We start from the raw sequence: 20,890 nt of genomic DNA, 5'->3' as shown, positions 1-20,890 counted from the left end.
GGATATTTAAAACCTCAGGCTTCCCAGCTAAGTCATGACCTTTGCCAGACAAACCTTTTGAACATGGACTTCTGTGATTTTAGTGCTTGATGTCATGGATAAGATCTCTTCTATGGAAACCTTACCCATAATGCACTAAGGCTATTGGTAAGAGCTCTAGAAACAAAGTGACCCTGAAGAAAGACGGGTTTTTTGAGTCCCCCTTTACTATTCTTTTGAAGCAGGAGATCCTAAATCCAGCCCTTGAGGACCACGCACACATCTTGCCTTGTGGCCTTGATGAAAATGAGTCTCTCGGTGGCCTGCCCTGCTTACACTGGCAGAGGAAGGAATTAGGGCCACTTGACAGTTCTAATAGTGTTGACTCTTTCCCTTAATCTCTTCCCTTATTTTGCAATATAAAAAAAACACATCTTGGGTTTTAATTTCTTGCATTTTCTGCATTAAAGCAAAAGGAAAAAATGTACAATTACATTTTTGCAAGCATCAGTATCTGAATGGTTACTGTAATAATTAACAACATCCTTAACAATGCAGGAGGTACCAGGACTAACCCACAGGAACCTACTTCAGTATGGTTAGAAGGTGTTAGAATTTAAACACGGGTTTTCAAGAACTGGACATTTTCTATAACGTAAAAAAAAGAGCAGAACTGCCATTTCTTAGCTTTGTTTTGTATGTTGCTGATTACTGTCGTTCGTGCTGACTGGGAGTTACCGAGCTCTAGACAAATGCCCTTCTTTCTTTTTCCTGGGAAGGAATGCTGTTTTTGCATTGTACCCATATAATACATATTTATAATTGATACGTCATAGCAATTACTCTGGCTGTACCTCTTTTTTATTTTCTCTCCTCAATTCCTTTCTGGCTCTTTCTCTGTAGCCGATGTCCTTAATGCTTCTCCTGCACCTAACAGCCAGGAAGGTAAAGGCCATTTGGTTGAGCATTTTAACTGCATGACTTTCAGCATTGCCTTTCCCAGTAAGTGAATACTGGTCGACAAAATGCTTGAAACGTAATTGTGCAATTTTGTGTGTGTGTGTGTGTGCTGCGGGAAGCCGTTGTTGACCAGTCGACAGCTAGAGTGGCAGCCATTCCCCCATGCTGCCGTGTCAATGCCATGCCATGGGGTGCCATGCCAGTTCCCCCCCCCCCCCCCCGCTGCAGTCTTTTTAGCTGGCCCAGGTGAATCATTCCAACTCCGTAATATGATTGTGTCTTGTACCAGGTCCCCCATACTTGAAATTTGCATGTGCTGATGATGTGTGTGGGTATATTGGTCTAAGCGTTTGTGTTTTGCAAATAGAAGATGTCTTCTGCTGCTGAAAAGAGCACATTTGTTGTCCATGTGGTGTGATATGCTGTAATTTATGTGTGTGTGTATATGTGAGTGTTGTACATAGATGCAAAGTATTACAAATAGTTGCTTTCCTAGAATATTATTGTGCTCATGTAAACCAGATTCTGTTGCTGATTGCCATTGGGAGTGAAAAGCACTTTGACCAATATGTGCAGCAAGTTTGGGTCTGATTGTCTAAGCATGTGTTTTGCCTTTGTCCAGAACCTTTTCCACTCTTTCGCTCTCATTCATTACTTAAGTGAGTATAGTAAATCTGAAAACCAACTAATGTGTTTGCAGACAATATTCTTGATGATCGGCCTGAGAATAAATCAGCCACTGATAAGCTGCAATTTGAGTATAGTGAAGAAACTCCCAAAAGAATTAAGAAAGCTGACAGCACTGCGAACAGCAAAGGAAAGGTACCATTTATTCTCCTTTAACCAGTATCTTAGCATATTGATTCGCCTTTCCTTTGGTATTTACTGATGGGGGATACCTGTGTTCAGACCAGTCAGCTGCAGACAAGGGAGTAAATGAACCTGATTATTATGCTTTCATCATAAAATATTTGAATTGTTATATAGGTCTATGACATGGAATTGGATGAAGAGTTTTATCTTCCGCAGAACAAGAAGGAAAGTAGACAGATAGCCCCTGAGTTGTCCGACCTTGTCATCTATTGCCAAGCAGTAAAGTTTCCTGGTAAGAATCCAGCCAGCCTTTTCATATTTATATTTTGATCCCTTTTCTGGAATGTTGCCCTGGTTTTGCGGTGTAGCACAGGTGAATTCAGACTGGAAGACTGGCATTATTTCTGCAGTAGTGTACCATACTATGAACTAGGGGTGTGCATTCATTTGAAACAAAATAGGAGGTACCAATGATATTTCCTGTTTCATTTCATTTTGTTATTTAAAAAAAAAAAAGGGGGGTTTTTTGTTTTTTTTTTAAAGAAGCACTGTTTTATTAAAATAAAATGCTCACAGGACCCATCCCCAACTCTTCCCCTTTATTAAAATATTCACCCCAGACCAGTTGGCCAACCCAAGGCCACCAGGACTCACCAAAATGTCTGGTGGTCTTAAATAGGCTGCCCATTGCCCTTAAGTGATAGGGGCTACCAAATGGCACCAATAGCCCCTATCACATGATAGGGCAAAAGGGGGCCCGTGCCATTTTGAATAATGGCAGCTGCCGGGTCCGGGTGCAAGAGGTTCTTCCTGGGCCCCCACTAGACCACAGGGACATTTTAGTGAGTCCTGGGAACGGGTTGTGGGTGGATCCTGCGATGATCTGGGTAATGTAATGACATTTTTTATTGTGTACATCCCTACTATGAGCTATATGCTTTATTGCTGTTACCTGTTGCTTGGCTTCTTGCACATTGGGAAAAAAACATTTAAAAAAATGTAAATCTCAAATTTAGTATGCTTCACTTGATAGATTAATATTTTACAATCAGTTTATTGGCTTGTATTGGTTTGTTATTTCCTTTTCAATAAGATAAGCATGCCATTGATTGCTGCCTGATCTATAATTAAATCAAAGGTATGAAAAGGAGAAAATTAAAAAAAAAATCTTTTTCAAGTCAAAATGCTGTAAATTATTCCACCATATTGAATCTGAGTAGCTTTTCCTTAAAGTTTTGTGTAAAAGTAACCTATCTGATAATATATAATAATTTCCATAGCCATCTTTAATTTTATAAAACCGTTCATGCAGGTGAACAAATTTTGACATCTGTTTCTCTGGGCAGTGGGTTCTTCTTATAAAATCTTTGCTTATAAGTAGAATGTTATTATAATAGGAATTACTTAAATAGATTAGACATACTGAATCTCATAATAATAGTTATTTGCTTTCAAAGTGGAAATCAGAATGTTATGACTGTGTTAGTCTACTTAGATACTTGCAAATGAAGATCAACAAATAAAGTCGAAGTGATACCTTTTTATCGGACTTAGCTCATTTGTGACTAAGTTTTAAACTTGGAATGCATTGAAAAGTGAAAGGATAGGGTGGGGGAGAAGGACCTTCATGTCCTTCTAGCCATTGCCTTTGTTAAAGTCTGTTAAGCTAATGGTTTCCTTAACAAAGGCAATGACTGGAAGGACACCCATGTCCATCTCCTCTCTCTCTCTCCTTTCATTTTTCAACACTGCTGTTGTAATCCAACCTGTAACTTACTTATGGACCAGATGAAAGCACGAAAGTGGCAAAAATCCCGTAGTACAGCTGGCCCCTATGGTGTTCATCCGTAGCTGATTTTGCACTGACCTCATCAAGGGCAAATGCTCTCAAAAGTAAGCTACTGTTCACTTATAAAATATAAACAACATGGCAACCTCACTGCATGATATGTAAAAGAAATACAAGTCAACAAATAAGGTATACCAATGTAATACATTTGTAACTAGCTTTCGAGTACTGCACTTCCTTTAACCAGTCAATACAAGGTAAACTAAATCTGAAGTTGTCTGTTGACCCAGTTCACTGATGTAACATCTCTCTAAGATCATTTTGCCTTGACTATTTCCCAAATAACAAGTCAGTTGGATTGAAGTACTCCCCAAGAATGGATGGTACTAAAAAATTCTATACAACCTCACAGATGAAATAATTCTTGACTATAAAAGACATTTTCTCTGCATTTTTAGAGCTTGCTTTCTGCCTTATGTGCATCGGCTGCCCTCTATCTTCATACAGAGTTAGTGCTGTCGTAAAGGGCACTGCCAGGAAGGGAGCAAAAGTGCTGTTGTCACACGCCAGGCCCCACATGCTTTAGCTGAAGTATACCTTCGGGGTGCATATAGACACCTATATTTATATTATTTTGCAGTTCACATTTTCGTTGGCACTTGTAATATAGCAACAGTACAAATAAAGTTCTCAGGAAGTGTGCTATGAAATTGATGTCCTATGCCTTTAGGATAGTCCCTAATCAAACAAGACTTTACCAGTACTTTTCTGTCACCATAGATCAGTCAGTTTCTTAGAGTACTTCCTGCCCCTAAACAATCTACACAGCACTCGCCTCACCTCCATGAGGCGGGGTGGGACAGTCTTTGCCATAAATTTAACATGCATGGTAAGGCCCTCTTGTATCTGCTAAAAATAGTGAGCAGGAAGGCCTTATCATTCATGTTAAAGGAGTTGGAAAAGACATTAAGGTGCACAAGCTAAAATTTGCATGCCCACACATGCTAATGAAGAAACATCAGATGCAAATGAGAGGTTACCAAGCCCATGCTAAATATTTATTTACAGCCATAGACCCCTGCCATTAGAAGGCTCAAACAGAATACAATTTAACAAAAAATATAAACAAAATTAAGTACAATAAACAATTTGAATAGAATATAACTAAAAAAAAACAAAAACATAAAATCAGAATAACAATTTTAAATTAAAATAAAAATCAGCTAGTTCTAGCAGCTAGTCCCAGACCTGACAGTTCATCTCACTAATACAATATGTATATGTATTGATCCAACCTATTAGTTTATCAAAAGCAGCTGTAAATAACCATGCACAATATACGAAACATGGCTACTTCTTATACACATTTAAGTTCTCGTAGAAGAGAATACCACAGTTTTGCGCCTATGCAGAAAAAGGCTTTCCTATCTGTGTCCACTAGTTTCAGTGGCCATTGAAGAAGAGAGAGCCGAGAAGAGTGTAGTCATTGGGCAGTAGTATAGTATGTTATACAAGATGTCAGGTTCTCTGGGCCTACATTATTTAAGGCCTTGAAAACTAGGGAAAAAAAATTAAATCCTGGAGGCCACTGGAAGCAACTGTAGGGTCTTCAATACAGTCATAATATGGTCCTGCATCTTAGTACCTGATACCAGCTGAGCAGCTGTATATTGTACCAGTTAATTCTCATGCCGGAGAGGACTTCCCTGACGCTGAAACATGTCCAGTGTTAAGTGTTCTTTGTTCGTGCTTAGACATTAGTGATTTTAAATGCAGTATAAAACCTTTTGAAATAAACTTGGATGAAATCTTGCATGAACATGATATTAAGTAGACTTTGCATACTCGGACTGATAATTGAAACATAATAGCCCTTGTACCATTACAACTATGTGGGCTAGTTTCTGATGATTCTTTAAAAATTCTGCTGCAACTTCAGACTTGGTTAAAATTCCAAGAGTGTTTCATATTGGTTTTTATATATTAATATGGCACACACATTACTGCTTACTTAAATAAGAGTCTACAAATACCCCTAAGATATTCAGCTCTTATCTAGGGGCTATAGTCACAGCTTTTACCATTATCTCTCTGGCAAGGAATTGTTTTGAAGGCTACTTTACCTACAGGACCTCAATTTTCAAATGCTTCAGTCTCAGTTTATTGGCACTTAACTAGGTCTGTACTTCACGCAAAACATTTATTCAATATATATTACTTTTCTTGGCAATCTGTACCAAAATCACAGTAAATTTAAATATCAGCATATATAGGAGCATAAGAAATACCATGCAGGGGCAGACCAAGGTCTATCAAGCCCAGCATCCTGTCTCCAACAGTGGTCAGTTTGGGTTACAAGTCCCTGGCAGATCCTAAAAGGTAGATCTATTTCATGTTGCTCTCTTCCAGGGATAGCAATGGCTTTCCATAGTCAACCTGGTTAAAGTCAACACGTTCAATCATTCTGGTCCCAGGTGGTGGATACTATTTCAACAATGTGTGGACAGAGGCTGCCTATCAATCCTTTTTTTCTGTCTTTTGGGCTTATGGACCAACAGATTTTGTATGATGGATGATGGTGTGGAGATTTTAACATTTTCTAATTTACTAAAGGCCTTGGTAATTCTTTCCACAATTTTAAAACAGACAAAGATAAATCTGTTGCAATACAAATATACCAAGTTTATTTTACATGTAACATTTACATAGGGAGAAAACCACACTTCAAACAGGCTCTCAGTGGGCATTCTCAAAATTCAGTAATTACAATCAATCTTATATAATATTTCTAAACACAAGGTCAGCATGATAAAGCAAAACATTAAAATAATTTTATCTTAACTTGACCAATTATAGTTACATTTCTGCATTTTATTCAAATACCATAGGTTTTAGGTCCTGATTAATCAACAGGTCAGCATGACCTATGTTCTAATTGCAATTACCTATAAGCACAGCATATTTTATTACTGATAGGAAAACGTCGTACATCATTATATCTGTTTCTACCAATTATAATCATCTTTTATCTTGTCCATGGAGCCAAAAAGTCTACTGATGTACAACCGGAGCCAAAATGTCTACTGATGTACAAACTTGTACAAATTTGTTATCATATCTTTCATTCTTATTATAATCTAAATAATAGCTTCTATCTTTGTTCATAGCATGAATAGCAAAAATCAGGAAAGAACATTATAACTATATTGGACTACATTGAACAGAGAGATACATTAAAGCTTTTGACTCCCTCAACAGAAATTGACATATCAACTTTTACATGCAGCACATTTAACTATGGCACATATGTGAAAACAACCTTGAATCCTCCCAGCAAAAGATGGATAAGGTAGCTGAAATTGCTTATCTTCAGAAACTGACCTGTGCTCTTCAAGAGCAGATGGATAGGTATCATGGTGTATTTTTAAACACCCCCCCCCCCCTTTTTTTTTTTAGGGAGTGGTAACTCCCTTTAGGGCACATAACTAATTTATTTCTTCGGGCCATGTCCAGCTAGCATGTTCCATCCCACTCTGACTCTCCATCCCTGGGAGAATTCTTTTTATGGGGAGAATCTCTCACTTATGGCACAAACAATGAAAAAAGGTAGCCAGTGCATATCTTTAAAGAGTGTAGGTGCCTTCCATGAGGTGAGATGCAGTAATGAATCAGGACCAGGACTAGGTGTAAAATAATAGTTTATTGATTCAATAAACTAAGTAAAGTCTATTTTCCCAAATTATGAGTATACATCTGATACAGGATTTTCTGCTTGGTAGGTAGGTGTCTTTATTACAGACATCTGGGTAGAGCCCATGGTGATTTTAAATGCGCATACTCTCCCAGCGCTTGTTCCCTTGAAGTACTAGTGATAGGGTTAAGAACATAAGAACATAAGAAATTGCCATGCTGGGTCAGACCAAGGGTCCATCAAGTCCAGCATCCTGTTTCCAACAGAGGCCAAACCAGGCCACAAGAACCTGGCAATTACCCAAACACTAAGAAGATCCCATGCTACTGATGCAATTAATAGCAGTGGCTATTCCCTAAGTAAACTTGGTTAATAGCCAAGTTGTGCTTTATTGTGCGTTGAGTGAAAAAGAATTTTCTCCGATTAGTCTTAAATGTGCTACTTGCTAACTTCATGGAATGCCCCCTAGTCCTTCTATTATTCGAAAGTGAAAATAACTGAGTCACATCTACTCGTTCAAGACCTCTCATGATCTTAAAGACCTCTATCATATCCCCCCTCAGCCGTCTCTTCTCCAAGCTGAACAGCCCTAACCTCTTCAGCCTTTCCTCATAGGGAAGCTGTTCCATCCCCTTTATCATTTTGGTTGCCCTTCTCTGTACCTTCTCCATCGCAAAGATATCTTTTTTGAGATGCGGCGACCAGAAATTGTACACAGTATTCAAGGTGTGGTCTCACCATGGAGCGATATAGAGGCATTATATCGTTCCGTTCCCTTTGCATTGCAAAAATCCTACCTTTATTCAACTTCCTTCCTCAGACACCCAACCTGACCTGGTCCCATAATGGGTGGAAATTCAGTTGGGACATCCTTTTTCAAGTTTTTCCTTTCTTTAGCTTAATTTTTCCTTTGTCTTGTTTTTTTTTTTTTCCTGAGGATTTCTCTTAGGGAGAATTCACTGGGATCAGGCTTTCTCCCAGGACAAGCAGGATGGTAGTCCTCACATGTGGGTGACATCATCGGATGGAGCCCTATCACGGAACACTTGTCAAAGTTTCTAGAACTTTGACTGGCACACTGAGCATGCCCAGCATGCCACCAACCCTGCATCTAGAGGGGTCCCCCTTCAGTCTCTTTTTTTCCGTGCAGCAGTAGCCTCGCGGATTTCTGGAGCTCTGTGAGAATTCCTCTCAATGTTTTCCTCATGGAAACTGACTTCAAAAATTTAAAAATCTTTCCCCATCCCGGGGTCCCCCATCGACCACCGACCTCCGTTGACGCCGATAAGTTTACCTCATCCTTTGCGGTCGGTTCCCGGTGGTGCTTTCTTCGGTGCCCGACGGCCACTGATCGCGCACCGCCTTTATTTTTTCAAAAAAATGGTGACCGGTTTCTGAAAGTGCCCGAGGACTATGTCCATTATGGACCCTCATGATGTATGTGTCTTAAGAACATAAGAACATAAGAAAATGCCATACTGGGTCAGACCAAGGGTCCATCAAGCCCAGCATCCTGTTTCCAACAGTGGCCAATCCAGGCCATAAGAACCTGGCAAGTACCCAAAAACTAAGTCTATTCCATGTAACCATTGCTAATGGCAGTGGCTATTCTCTAAGTGAACTTAATAGCAGGTAATGGACTTCTCCTCCAAGAACTTATCCAATCCTTTTTTAAACACAGCTATATTAACTGCACTAACCACATCCTCTGGCAACAAATTCCAGAGTTTAATTGTGCGTTGAGTAAAAAAGAACTTTCTCCGATTAGTTTTAAATGTGCCCCATGCTAACTTCATGGAGTGCCCCCTAGTCTTTCTACTATCCGAAAGAGTAAATAACCGATTCACATCTACCAGTTCTAGACCTCTCATGATTTTAAGCACCTCTATCATATCCCCCCTCAGTCGTCTCTTCTCCAAGCTGAAAAGTCCTAACCTCTTTAGTCTTTCCTCATAGGGGAGTTGTTCCATTCCCCTTATCATTTTGGTAGCCCTTCTCTGTACCTTCTCCATCGCAATTATATCTTTTTTGAGATGCGGCGACCAGAATTGTATACAGTATTCAAGGTGCGGTCTCACCATGGAGCGATACAGAGGCATTATGACATTTTCCGTTTTATTCACCATTCCCTTTCTAATAATTCCCAACATTCTGTTTGCTTTTTTGACTGCCGCAGCACACTGTACCGACGATTTCAATGTGTTATTCACTATGACACCTAGATCTCTTTCTTGGGTTGTAGCACCTAATATGGAACCCAACATTGTGTAATTATAGCATGGGTTATTTTTTCCCTATATGCATCACCTTGCACTTATCCACATTAAATTTCATCTGCCATTTGGATGCCCAATTTTCCAGTCTCACAAGGTCTTCCTGCAATTTATCACAATCTGCTTGTGATTTAACTACTCTGAACAATTTTGTGTCATCTGCAAATTTGATTATCTCACTCGTCGTATTGCTTTCCAGATCATTTATAAATATATTGAAAAGTAAGGGTCCCAATACAGATCCCTGAAGCACTCCACTTTCCACTCCCTTCCACTGAGAAAATTGCCCATTTAATCCTACTTTCTGTTTCCTGTCTTTTAGCCAGTTTGCAATCCACGAAAGGACATCGCCACCTATCCCATGACTTTTTACTTTTCCTAGAAGCCTCTCATGAGAAACTTTGTCAAACGCCTTCTGAAAATCCAAGTATACTATATCTACCGGTTCACCTTTATCCACATGTTTATTAACTCCTTCAAAAAAGTGAAGCAGATTTGTGAGGCAAGACTTGCCCTGGGTAAAGCCATGCTGACTTTGTTCCATTAAACCATGTCTTTCTATATGTTCTGTGATTTTGATGTTTAGAACACTTTCCACTATGTTTCCTGGCACTGAAGTCAGGCTAACCGGTCTGTAGTTTCCCGGATCGCCCCTGGAGCCCTTTTTAAATATTGGGGTTACATTTGCTATTTTCCAGTCTTCAGGTACAATGGATGATTTTAATGATAAGTTACAAATTTTTACTAATAGGTCTGAAATTTCATTTTTAAGTTCCTTCAGAACTCTGGGGTGTATACCATCCGGTCCAAGTGATTTACTACTCTTCAGTTTGTCAATCAGGCCTACCACATCTTCTAGGTTCACCGTGATTTGATTCAGTCCATCTGAATCATTACCCATGAAAACCTTCTCCATTACGGGTACCTCCCCAACATCCTCTTCAGTAAACACCGAAGCAAAGAAATCATTTAATCTTTCCACGATGGCCTTATCTTCTCTAAGTGCCCCTTTAACCCCTCGATCATCTAACGGTCCAACTGACTCCCTCACAGGTTTTCTGCTTCAGATATATTTTAAAAAGTTTTTACTGTGAGTTTTTGCCTCTACAGCCAACTTCTTTTCAAATTCTCTTGGGGCCCACTCACAGCCTACTAGCTGTGCTCAGATGACGCCAAAAGGCCGCAGGGCCCGCTTAGAAAAGATGGAACACCTTTTTAAGCGAGTTTCTCCATCTACTCCAGCCAAGGCTACACCAAGTCGAAAGCCTTCCTATTCAACAACTCCATCGCCATCGAAGTCTCCGCATCGAGACACCGGTGACCATCCTTCACCAGCCTCTTCATGTTCGAAGGCATTGACATCTTCCTCCTCGGTGCTGTAGAAGGACCGGACCAAGCATTGGGAAAAACACAGTCACCGCCATAGACATGAGCCTTCTTCCAATGCCGCCACTGGCAAGCCATCGGCATTGACAGAACCACTGGCCAAGAAGTCCCGGGGAGAAGGGGCCCCATCCCTCTCTGGACCCGGGACATCGAGGCTTTCCCCACCAGCACCGGTGCTGGGAGCCGAGACTCCACTGATATATGTGGACCCTCCGGCAAAGCCTTCTGAGCCTCCAACCCCAGTGGCTGTGCTGCCAACGCCAGCCTTCTGGGAGGAATTGGACCAGATGGTCCAAGAGGCAGTACTCCAGGCACTTAGGGGATTCCAATCTCCATCGGCACCGGCTCCTATGCCGACACCCGACCCGATGCCTACCATGCTGGCTCCACTTCTCGAGCACCTGGATACCTTAATTGGTGCATTGACATCGGTGCCTGTTCCTTCCATGCCATCAGCACCTCCAAGACCACCAACATCGGTGCCTCCATCCTTCCAATCGGTGCCACCTCCAGATCCAGCTGGATTTGGACCCTTACCTCCATCTGAAGGCCCACATGGTGCTGAAGATGCACCATATGATCCCTGGGGTGATGAGTCTTCTGATATTCAGGACTTGGATGAACTCCTGTCAGAGCCTTCACCCCCAGAAGAACGCCGCCGCTCCCCTCCTGAAGACCTCACATTTGCCAACTTCATTAAAGAGATGTCTGAAACCATCCCTTTTAAACTATGAAACGGAGGAGGATGCCAGGCATAAGATGCCCCTAAGGAAGTGATGGCAGTTCCAGTACATGAGGTGCTTCTTGATTTCTTACAACGCATCTGGGAACACCCCGGCACAGTTCCACCAGCGAATAGAAAAACTGATGCCACTTATCTGGTCCAGTCAGCTCCGGGAGTCTGCCCAGAAGAAAACTAAAAGATCCCGGCCTCATTCTTCTGCCCCTCCAGGTAAAGAACAGAAATCCTTGGACACCTTCGGAAAAAGAGTCTTCCATGGTTCTCTGCTGATGGCACGTATAGCAGCTTATCAGTACTCAAGGAATCTTTGGAAGAAGGTCCAAGAATTCTCTGAAACCCTACCAGATGAATATCAAGAAGGACTTACCACAATCCTTCAGAATGGACTCTATGCTGGAAAGCATGAAGTGAGGGCAGCATATGACATCTTTGAAACTGCCTCAAGAGTATCGGCATAAGCGCCAGATGCTGGGCATGGCTCAAGTCTTCTGATCTACGCCAGGAGGTCCAAGAAAGGTTGGCAGACTTTCCATGTACAGGGGACAATTTATTTGGTGACAAAATTCAGGAAATAGTGTTGCAACTAAAAGATCATCATGACACCTTGCGTCAGCTGTCCACTCTCCCCTCAGACTTCCCATCTACCACCAAGAGGTCTTTTCAGTGGGATCCTAGGAGGCTATCCTATAAGCCACGTAGGCATTACCCACCTCATCCATCCCGTACTCAACAACCTAGACCTTCCCAAAAAGGCCAGCCTCGACAACCCAGGACCCCAAAACCCCAACCAGACCCGCAGACTGGTCCAGCATCGGGGTTTTGACTCCTTACTAGAGGGCAGAAATCAACCCCTACCTACCACGCCCATTCCAGTAGGAGACCACTTGTGCCACTTTGCCAACATATGGTACACAATTACAACAGACCAATGGGTCCTCCCTGTGGTCACCCATGGTTACTATCTGAACTTCCTCACGATACCACTGAACCTTTCACCATGTCCAGCATGGAGTCTAACCAAACACACTTCACTTCTCGAGACAGAGCTCTCAACCCATCCAGTGCCGTCGAACCGGTACCTCGGCTGCAGTGGGGTCAAGGGTTTTACTCTTGGTATTTTCTAATTCCAAAGAAATCAAGCGGCATTCATCCTATTTTGGACCTACGCGCCCTAAACAAACATCTCTGCAAAGAAAAGTACAAAATGGTAACCTTGGGCAGCCTGCTCCCTCTACTACAACAGGGTGATTGGCTCTGCTCTCTAGATCTTCAGGAGGCTTATGCCCACATTTATTATTTTTTATATACCAACATTTGATCTGAGCTATCACATCTGTTTACATTCAGGTACTGTAGGTATTTCCCTGTCCCCAGAAGGCTTACAATCTAAGTTTTGTACCTGAAGCAATGGAGGGTAAAGTGACTTGCCCAAGGTCACAAGGAGCAACAGCGGGGCTTGAACCCTGGCCTCCTGGATCATAGCCCACTGCTCTAACCACTAGGCTATTCCTCCTCCCCTACCCTCTGATTCGAAAATACCTCAGGTTTGTAGTAGGCCACAATCATTTCCAATACCGAGTGCTGCCATTCAGCCTAGCATCTGCACCCCGTGTATTCACGAAATGCCTGGCAGTAGTCGCAGCTCACTTGCGACAAAACAACATCCACGTCTATCCATATCTAGACGATTGGCTCCTCAGAGGTCCATCCCAGGAGGAAGTGCTCCAGTCCCTCCATTTCACCATCAGCCTACTGCAATCCTTGGGGTTTCTAATAAACTATCCCAAGTTACATCTGACTCCATCACGCACCCTCTCGTTTATCGGAGCAGATCTAAACACTGCCCAAGCCAAAGCGTTTCTCCCAAATTGACCGGGCATGTGCATTATCAACCTTGGCCAAAGCAGTACAGACTCACCAAACCACTACAGCTCGTCATCTACTAACCTTGCTAGGTCACATGGCATCCACGGTTCATGTAACCCCAATGGCTCAACTAGCCATGAGAGTAACACAATGGACTTTAAAGTCCCAGTGGTCCCAGTCAAATCAACACATGTCCCACATTGTCCACATCACCAACCAGCTTCGTCTCTTACTAGCTTGGTGGATACAGGAGTCCAATCTTCAGATAGGACTACCCTTCCAACCTCCACAACCTCAAATTACTCTGACAAAAGATGCATTCAACCTGGGTTGGGGGGGGGCCCCCATGTCAACAACCTTCAAACCCAGGGAACCTGGACCACAACGGAAGCAAAGCACCAGATAAATTTTCTGGAGCTCCAGGCAATTCGATATGCCCTCTTCACTTTTCGGGATTGCCTCTCCAACAAGGTAATCCTAATTCAAACAGACAACCAGGTAGCAATGTGGTACCTCAACAAGCAAGGGGGCACAGGCCAGGAGGCGGAGCAGATCTGGGCCTGGGCTCTCTCCCATTCCATGCTTCTGAGAGCGACCTACCTGGCAGGCATGGACAGTGTGATGGACAACCTCAGCCGGACTTTTCATCCCCAGGAATGGTCCCTAGATCTCACTGTAGCAAATTGAATATTTCACCAGTGGGGCTGCCCACACATAGACCTCTTTGCGTCAATTCACAACTGCAAAATAAACAATTTCTACTCTCTACACTGCAGCCACAACCCACCGCCACAAGATGCCTTCACCAACTTGTGGGCAACGGGTCTTCTGTATGCCTACCCTCCACTTCCACTCATCAGCAAGACTCATGAAGTTACGGCAGGACAGGGGCACAATGATCCTCATAGCCCCTCACTGGCCGCGTCAGGTTTGGTTTCCCATCCTACGCGACCTCTCAGTCCAGCAACCAATTTGCCTGGGCACAGATCCAACTCTGATAACGCAGAACAACGGGCTGTTACGTCATCCGAACCTTCACTCCCTGTTTCAAACAGCTTGGATGTTGAAAGGTTAATGCTACAATCCCTTAATCTCTCTGACAGTGTGTCCCAAGTCCTTGTAGCTTCACGAAAGCCCTCTACTAGGAGAGCTTATCGTTCCAAATGGAAAAGATTCTCCTTGTGGTGCACCACAAAAGAAATAGACCCCTTTTCCTGCCCCACAACAAGGTTCCTGGACTATCTGTGGCACCTTTCCGAGTCTGGTCTGCAGACTTCTTCCATTCAGCACCATGTCACTTACCACAAGGTTGTAGGAGATGCCTCGATCTTGGCACAATCCCTGGTAGTGTGCTTTATGAGAGGCTTGGTCCAGCTAAAGCCTCCACTGCGTCCTCCGGTCCCAGCATGGGACCTCAATGTTGTGCTAGCACGGCTCATGCAACCTCCGTTCGAGCCCCTACACTCCTGCGAGCTTCGACATCTCACTTGGAAAGTGATCTTTCTAGTTGCTATAACATCAGCTCGCAGAGTCAGTGAGCTACAGGCACTGGCAACATACCCACCATATACCCAATTTCTTCACGATCTTGTGGTACTCTGCACTCACCCTAAATTCTTGTCAAAGGTAGTCTCTGATTTCCACTTAAATCAGTCCATAATACTTCCTACCTTTTTTCCAAGGCCTCACTCACAACCAGGTGAGCGGGCTCTGCATTCTTTGGACTGTAAACGTGCGCTTGCCTTTTATCTGGACCGTACTGCAGCCCATAGGAAGTCCACCCAACTGTTTGTCTCCTTTGATAAAACCAATTGGTAGTTCTGGTGGGCAAGCAGACCTGTCCACCTGGCTGGCAGACTGCATTTCCTTCTGCTACCGACAAGCAGGCCTTCTGCTACAGGGACGCATAAAAGCACATTCAGTAAGAGCCATGGCAACTTCAGTAGCGCACCTCCGTTCTGTATCTCTGGTTGACATCTGCAGAGCTGCCACATGGAGCTCTCTTCATACATTTACAGCTCATTATTGTCTCGACAAGGCTGGCTGACAAGATTCCATCTTTGGCCAGTCTATCCTGCGTAATTTATTTCCAGTTTAAATAACCCAACTTCCTGCCTACGACCCACTGAGAAACTCAGGCTGCCCTCATTCCCAAAACCACCCCAGTTGTGCCTGTTGCATGTCGTTGGGTGTTTTTGGTTCATTCTGTTTGGGCATCCTGTAGCTCGCTATTCACCCACATGTGAGGACTATCATCCTGCTTGTCTTGGGAGAAAGCAGAGTTGCTTACCTGTAACAGGTGTTCTCCCAGGACAGCAGGATGTTAGTCCTCACGAAACCCACCTGCCACCCCATGAAGTTGGGTTCGCTTATGTTTTATTATTTTATTTTTCGCTCATACTTTTTGCTACAAACGAGACTGAAGGGGGACCCCTGCTAGATGCAGGGTTGGTGGCATGCTGGGCATGCTCAGTGTGCCAGTCAAAGTTCTAGAAACTTTGACAAAAGTGTTCCGTGATAGGGCTCCATCCGAAGATGTAACCCACATGTGAGGACTAACATCCTGCTGTTCTGGGAGAACACCTGTTACAGGTAAGCAACTCTGCTTTACCACAGCACTGCAATTCCAGTGAGGAAGGGGGATACAAAACCTCTCCACTTAACTCAAAGTCCAAAAAGATACTTTAAAGCTTAAACTGGACATATCTTCTTAAACTGATATTCATGCTGTTACAGGTGCTTGCCACATTCAGGCTGAGAATGGGCTCACTGGTCGTCAGTCCCTGTCCTTTGAGTATGGCCAGCGAGGATGACTTTCCACAAAGAGCCAGAGTGAACCTAAGTTCCTTCCAAAAATAGAACTCATCTAGCCTTCACAGTCTCTCACAAAAGGATCTGTCACTGGCGCTTGCCTGCCTAGGGTTTAGAATAGGCTCACAAGTCTTGTGAGCCTATTCTAAACCCTAGGTTGAGCCAGATGCCCTCTCACCCTAAGAGGGCATCTGGCTCAACATTCTAACTTATAATGTGTGGGATCCTCTGGCAGGGATTGCACTGTGAGATATCTCTCCTAAAAGAAAACTCCTTTTGACAGCCAGGAGACCCTACAGAGTGTGGAAAAAAATACATCTTTACTCTGACTACTTCCTCAAACTGAACCCCCCCCCCCCCCCCGAGTATTAACATGGCTAAGCTAAATAGCACTGAGACATCCAGTCCAGAGCCTCCAGGTGGGGAGGGGATTGAAGGTTAAGGATGGCTCCTATGAGAAAGGTATAAAGGTCAGGGATAGTGGCATCTAGTGGCCATACTGTGAGGGTCTGCCACATATGGTCCCCCTACTAGAGTTGTCGAGGGGAGATATTGAATGCATAGAATTGCATTATAATTCTGATTTGCATATTTATTTTCTTCCCTTTTTTTATATTATTCTGTTTCTGAAGCCCTTTTGTCATGGGCAACTGTTCAATATTGTGTTGCTACATGCAGATATGGACTTTGAATTTTATATGATGTGCCTTGTTTAAATAAACAGTTAAAAAAATAATGTGTTATGGACTTTTCCTCTAGGGATTTGGCCAAACTGCTTTTAAACCCTGCTATGCTAATCACCTTGACTATGTCCTCTGGCAACAGATTCCAAACTTGATTGTGCATCTAAATCCTGTGTGCAGTTCTGGTCGCTGCATCTTAAAAAAGATATAGTTGCACTGGAGAAAGTTCAGAGAAGGGCAACCAAAATAAGTGGCATGGAATGGTAGCCCTATGAGGTAAGGCTAAGGAAGCTAGGGCTTTTCAGTTTGGAGAAGAGATGACTGAAGGAGGATATGATAGGTCTACAAAATCATGAAAGGACTTGAACAAGTTAATGTAAATTGGTTATTTACTCTCTCAGATAATAGAAGGACTAGGGGGCACTCCATGAAGTTAGCAAGTAGCTCATTTAAAACAAATCAAAGAAAATTCTTTTTTGTTCAGTGGAATTCATTGCCAGAGGATGTGGTTACAGCACTTAGTGTAGCTGGGTTTAAAAAAGGTCTGGATAAGTTCCTAGAGGAAAAATCCATAAACTGCTATTAATTATTAAGCAGTAGTAGCTTGAGATTTATTTAATATTTGGGTACTTGCCAAGTACTTTTGACTTGGATTGGCCACTGTTGGAAACAGGATGCTGGACTTGATGGACCCTTGGTCTGACCCAGTAGGGCAATTCTTATGTTCTTATGAGGGGAAAAGCACTTTCTATGATTTGTTTTAAATCTGCTGATTGTTAATTGCATGGATTGTCCCCTTGTTTTATTATTACTTGAAAGGGAAAATAGCCAACATTTATTTACCTGTTCCACCCCACTCAATGATTTTATAAACTTTTATTATGTCTCCTCTCAGCAGTCTCTTTTCCAAGCTGAAGAGCTCAAACATGTGTAGTCTGTCATCATAGGGGAGTCATTCCATACCATTTAACGTTTTTGTTGCCCTCATCTGCAGCTTTTCTAGTTATGGTATTAGTTTTTTTTAGATTAAGCAACTAGAAATGCAGATAATACTTAAGGTGCAGTCACACCATGGATATTTTCCATTTTATTCTCCATTCCTTTTCCGATCATTTCTAATATTCTGATTCCTTTTTTGTTTGTTCTGCACACTGAACTGAGGATTTCAATTCATTGTCCAAAAAGACTCAAAGGTCCTTTTCCTGGGTGGTGAGTCCTAATATGGACACTAGCATTGAGTGACCTGTAGCTGGAATAATTTTCCCCTATGTGTACCACTTTGCACTTTTCCTTATTAAATTTCATCTGCCATTCAGATACCCATTCTCCTGGTCTCACAAGGTCCTTCTGTAGTTCCTTGCAATCCGCTCCTGTTTTAATAACTTTTAATAATTTTGTGTCCTCTGTAAATTTGATCATCTCACTTATTGTTCCCTTTTTCAAATCATTTATGAATGTTAAACATCACAGGGCCCAGTACATATTCCTGTGGCACTTCACTAATGACCTTTATTCATTTTGAAAACTGATCATTTAATCCTACCCTGTTTCCTGTCTTTTAACCAGTTACTAATCCACAGAAGGAGGACACTGCCTCATAGATCCCATGACTTTTTAATTTCATAAAGAGTTTCTCTTGGGGGAGTTTGTCAAATGTCTTCTGAAAATCCAGCTGGCTCACCTTTATCTACAAGTTTATTTACATGTTAAAAAAAATATCCAATATCTAAAAGATAAGTTTGACCCTGCCAAGTACACCAGACTCATTTATCCCAATCATGGAAGAAGGTCTCAGAAAGATCATAACTGGCTTAAGTCCAACAACTTGCATCCTCAATTCATGCCCTTCCTAATTAGTAAAGTTAGCAAATGAAGACCTCATAGCTTGAGCAACCAGAATCATAAATTCCTCCCTCACTGAAGGCGTGCTTTCTACAGATCTAAAAAAAAAAAAGCCATTGTGTAGCCACTAATAAAAAAAAAAAAAGACAAACCTAGATCTAGACAAACCTTAATGCTACTACCTGGTGTCAACTATCCCTTTCCTAGGGACATTAGTAGAACAGTTAGTAAGACTGAACTGAATGACTGACTAGTAGAGAAAAACTGACTGAACCCGTATCAATCTGGATTCAGAAAAGGCCGTGGAACAGAAACACTCCTAGTCAACCTATTAGATGATCTCCTGAGATATTGCGATAGAAGCCAGTCAGTAGTCTTGGTGGTATTTGATTTATGTGTAGCATTGACACTATAGATCAGTGATGGCTAACCTATGACACGCGTGTCAGAGGTGACACGCCGAGCCGTTTTTGCTGACACGCGTAGCATTTTGGGACTATCAAATTTTTTTTTTTTTATCGGCTGTGCCGAGCCTTTTTTTTTATCAGCTGCGCCAACCCTTTAAAATTAGTTTTTCAGTATCTCCCCAATGCCCCCGGGCGCAGCGACAGGCAGATAGGCAGGGCTGTGGTGAGGCTCACGTCACCACAGCCCAAAGAAAAAGATCGTGTTTGAATGCGCTGATGCTCCTCCTCCTTCCTGCCTGTGCAGCCCCGGAAGTAAACGTTGCCGGAGCCGCGTGGGCAGGAAGGAGCAGAAGCATCAGTGCGTGCAGAAGAGGAGCATCGCTTGCGCTTACGGGCCGCCGCGAATCCCAAGTCACAGCGGCCCGAGAAGAGGAAGAGGCCCGGTAGCAGAGCCGCAGCGGCCCGAGAAGAGGAAGAGGCCCGGTAGCAGGGCCGCTGCTGAGCCCATCCTGCGGCGACCCGCGAAGAGGAGGCCCAGAGGTGAGAGAGAGGCTGAGGGTCTGTAGAGGGTGTGTGCGCGCGTGTATGAGATGAGTTGAGAGATTGTGTGTGAGGACCTGAATGTTTGCAGAGACTGCATGTGCTTGAGCAAGACAGCATGTGGGAGTGAGAGAGAGCCTGTGTGTGTGAGTCAGACAGCATGTGCCAGTGAGAGCCTGTGTGTATGAATGATTATATGAGAGAGAGCATGTGCCAGTGAGAGCCTGTGTGCATGAATGATTGTATGAGAGAGAGCATGTAACAGTGAGAGCCTGTGTGTATGAATGACTGTATGAGAGAGAGCATGTGCCAGTGAGAGCCTGTGTGCATGAATGATTGTATGAGAGAGAGCATGTGCCAGTGAGAGCCCGTGTGCATGAATGATTGTATGAGAGAGAGCATGTGCCAGTGAGAGCCTGTGTGCATGAATGATTGTATGAGAGAGAGCATGTAACAGTGAGAGCCCGTGTGTATGAATGATTGTATGAGAGAGAGCATGTGACAGTGAGAGCCTGTGTGTATGAATGACTGTATGAGAGAGAGCATGTGCCAGTGAGAGCCTGTGTGCATGAATGATTGTATGAGAGAAAGCATGTAACAGTGAGAGCCTGTGTGTATGAATGATTGTATGAGAGAGAGCATGTGACAGTGAGAGCCTGTGTGTGTGTGTGAGAGAGAGAAATGCATGTGAGAATGAGAACCTGACTGTGTGTTTGAGGGAAGAAGATGGAGAGAAAAGAAACAGAAAAAAAGACAATATAAAAGGAATTGGCAAAAAAAAAAAAAAAAAAGGGAAGGTGGAAAAAAAAAGCCTGTGACCAACCAATTAGAAAATTAAGATCAGACAGCAAAGTAAAAAAAAAAAATTCTTTTTAGTGATTGGCACATGTAATCTTTGGGAATGTGCAAGAATAGCAACATCCCCAATAGTCATGTGGCAGCAGTGACAGTGGCAGCAGAGGAATGAGAGAGGCTCCGAGGTTGCTGGCAAAAGAGAGGGGGATCTGCCTTTAGTGTGTGCATGTGTATGAATGGGACTGTGCCTGGGGGTGTATGTGTGTGAATGCATGGGTGTCTGCCTGGAGGATGGAGCGGGAGTGGTGTGAAA

The 20,890-nt window shown here is 42.9% G+C and overlaps 1 protein-coding gene across 1 annotated transcript in view; it reads left to right on the top strand.

Moving 5' to 3' along the window:
* The window catches only part of PLCE1 (phospholipase C epsilon 1), a 401,333-nt gene that overhangs the window by 320,041 nt on the left and 60,402 nt on the right, over window positions 1-20,890 (top strand). Inside the window, exons 21-23 of the mRNA XM_029610717.1 lie at window positions 883-924; window positions 1,640-1,761; window positions 1,927-2,044. Of these exons, the coding sequence (XP_029466577.1) occupies window positions 883-924; window positions 1,640-1,761; window positions 1,927-2,044 (282 nt within the window). The remainder of the gene's footprint in view (window positions 1-882; window positions 925-1,639; window positions 1,762-1,926; window positions 2,045-20,890) is intronic.

The sequence above is a fragment of the Rhinatrema bivittatum genome, chromosome 7 (assembly GCF_901001135.1).
Source record: "Rhinatrema bivittatum chromosome 7, aRhiBiv1.1, whole genome shotgun sequence".
Lineage (NCBI taxonomy): Eukaryota > Metazoa > Chordata > Amphibia > Gymnophiona > Rhinatrematidae > Rhinatrema > Rhinatrema bivittatum.
Note: the sequence above shows the minus strand (reverse complement) of the source record. Positions and strands in the feature narration are given on the sequence as shown.